The 2,780-nt window shown below is 45.0% G+C and overlaps 1 protein-coding gene across 1 annotated transcript; it reads left to right on the top strand.

The window, feature by feature from the left end:
* The first annotated feature begins 707 nt into the window (after positions 1-707).
* Positions 708-2,078, top strand: LOC119342663. The gene has a single exon (XM_037614109.1). The coding sequence runs from the start codon at positions 708-710 to the stop codon at positions 2,076-2,078; it is 1,371 nt and encodes a 456-aa protein (XP_037470006.1).
* Positions 2,079-2,780: the final 702 nt, after the last annotated feature.

Here is a 2,780-nt window from a genome sequence, read left to right as displayed (position 1 = left end):
AAAAAACTGATTAAAAAACAAAAAAGAGATAGATAAATGAAGAAAGAAAGAAAAGCTAAAAACAGTGAAAATTGAAAAAGAAAGAAATAAAAACGAAGAAGGAATAGAAAGACCAATGAAAACCTGGAAGAGAAAAAACCTTTGTATCGAGATCCGTGTGATCATTTGGGTTTATCTCCTGGTGAACGTTCGTTGGATAATATTTTCAAAATATATATAAAAAATGAATCGATCGCTCGCGCGGAGCACACGGCGCTCGGTTGCAAAACAGACGCCCCTCCGCTCACCTCTGCAAACGGACACAAGCCTGCCTGCCTCCATAGCGCCGCCGCCCGCGACAAAGACGGCGGAGCGGCCAAGCTCCGTCTCGCCGCCACCTTCCACTGCCAACTACTCCTGGTTCTCCGGGCCTCTCTGGTCGTTGGGGTGTGTGGCCGGCATCCTTCCAAGGCGCAGTGGAGCAATCGACGGGAACCCTTGGTAACTGCTCGGATTCGAATTTCGGATCTTTTCCAGCCGCTTCCTCTAATCGAATCCGGACCCCTTCTTCTAATCGGAGCACAGGTGAGGTTGGACTTGGACAGGCTTCTCTATATAAGTGCAGCCAGGACGGTGTGCTTCTTCTCAGATTAGACGCAAGGCAAGTCCCGTTGGTTTGCCGCTGAAGCATCTCTTCTCCCACAAGACCGAGTTTTGCAATTGCTCCAATGGAGGCCTGCTGTAGCGTAGCCAGGATAGTGAGCTTTGCACATTTTGGCCTGAGAATTTTGCCCAAGTTCCTGGCTCTTTCTCCCGATTCACTGGGGAAATTCAGAAAGGTCTCACCACTGATGGAAACTGAAACTGCGGTGAGAAATTTGCCGGAGCTGCCGCAGGATGTATTGATGGAAATATTTTCACTCCTGGAGATACCTGACCTCATGCGTGCGGCCTCTTTCAGCACCTCCTGGCGCTCTGCGTATACAAGCCTATGCAACGAGCTTGAGCAGTACAAACGGCCTCAGACGCCTTGCCTCCTCTACACTTCTGAATCTGCTGGTGAGAACGTCGCTTGTCTCTACAGCCTTGCGGAGAAGAGGGTCTACTATCTAACTCTCCCGGATCCGCCCATCCGCAGTAGGTATCTGATTGGGTCCTCGCATGGTTGGCTAGTTACCGCAGATGACAAGTCTGAGCTCCACCTTATCAATCCGATCACTGGTCAACAGATTGCTCTCCCGCCGGTGATCACCATCGATTATGTAGAGCCAATCTTTGATGATGCAGGTACAATTGTTAAATATGGATTGCCCGAGCAAGTGTACTGTGCGGAGTCAGGCTCCAAACTGGTTGATCCCAAAATGTTAACCCATGCTCCCGACGAGCTTCGTGACCACCTCTATGTCAGGGCATTTATCTTTCCGGATCCGTCGGCAGGAAGCTACATTGTGGTTCTCATCCACGGTCCAGATGGTGAGCTTTTGTTTGCAAAGATAGGAGATTGTAAGTGGACCTTGCTGCCGCCGGGTTGTGACTATAAAGAATGCATCTACATGCATGATTTATTGTATGCATTCACGAGAACTGGAAGAATTGATGCGTTTGATCTCAGTGGCCCTTCCAGCACCTGGAGCATAATCATAGATGGGATTGACAATTACATTAGTTGGGACATGTGGTATGTTGTTCAGGCACCGTGGGACCGTTTGCTGCTAGTCTGCACGGAGAATGAACTCATAGATGCGGGTTATGAGGACCTCATAGGTAAAACTAGAAAAATCTTGTTATACAAAGTTGATATGGCAGCAAAAGCGCTTGTGGAAATAAATGGCTTGCATCATCACGTGTTGTTTCTTGGGCGTAACCAGTCGCAGTACCTTAGTGCTGAAGAATATCCGCAACTGAAGGAAAATCATGTCTATTTCACAGATGATGAGGAATATAGTTGGAAGTATAAGACGAATCCTCGGGACATAGGTGTTCTCAACTTGGACGATGACAGTACGCAAGAAATTGTATCCCCTCTTTGGTGCAGCTGGCCCAGTCCCATATGGATAACACCCAGTCTTACAGTGATGAACTTGTCATTGTACGAATAGGTAGTAACATGGCAAGTCCATTAACACATGTATTTGCGACCAAGGAGCTCGATAAGTTTGACATTTGTCTGTGTGGGAAACACATATTCACATATGTCATTGCATCTAAGGAGCGTGATGAGTTTGATATTTGTATATGTGGAAAATACATATTTACTTTTTTTGTATGGGAATAATGAAGTGTACTTGCACTGTTAGATATAAGGCAAACTTAAAGAAAATAAAAAAGGTAGTTAATGGATCTATATTTGGTTCAGAATCAGTACTGCAAAACAAAAATTTGCTCCTCAGGTCACCTGCACTTTGATGCGGGTAGACCACCAAACTCAAAGAAACACGGGCAATTTTAGTTACCATATTATAATTTGATTCGCTGAGCTATTTATTTTGCTGTGCCACATTTCTGTTGGTGTCTTTGATTCTCAAGGAGTACCGCTTGCCAACATTTCCTTACATACTTCCATTTTACCTTTTATTTTGCTGTTTATTTTGCTGTGTCACCTTCTTGTAAATGGTAGTATGTAAGGAAATGACGGGGAGGATCAACATATTCTCCCAAAACAGATTATCATTATATTTTTGCGGGTGAAAACAGATCATCATTTTACCTTTTATTGCTTGTGCTCACCAAAACCTGAAAATCAAGTCTGATCATGGTACTAACAAACTATAAGGCTGCATTTAGTGAGCGGAATCTGGATG

This window comes from Triticum dicoccoides, unplaced genomic scaffold (genome assembly GCF_002162155.2).
Source record: "Triticum dicoccoides isolate Atlit2015 ecotype Zavitan unplaced genomic scaffold, WEW_v2.0 scaffold100210, whole genome shotgun sequence".
NCBI classification, from domain to species: Eukaryota; Viridiplantae; Streptophyta; class Magnoliopsida; order Poales; family Poaceae; genus Triticum; species Triticum dicoccoides.
The sequence above is the reverse complement of the archived record's forward strand: the minus strand, read 5'-3'. Positions and strand labels throughout refer to the sequence as shown.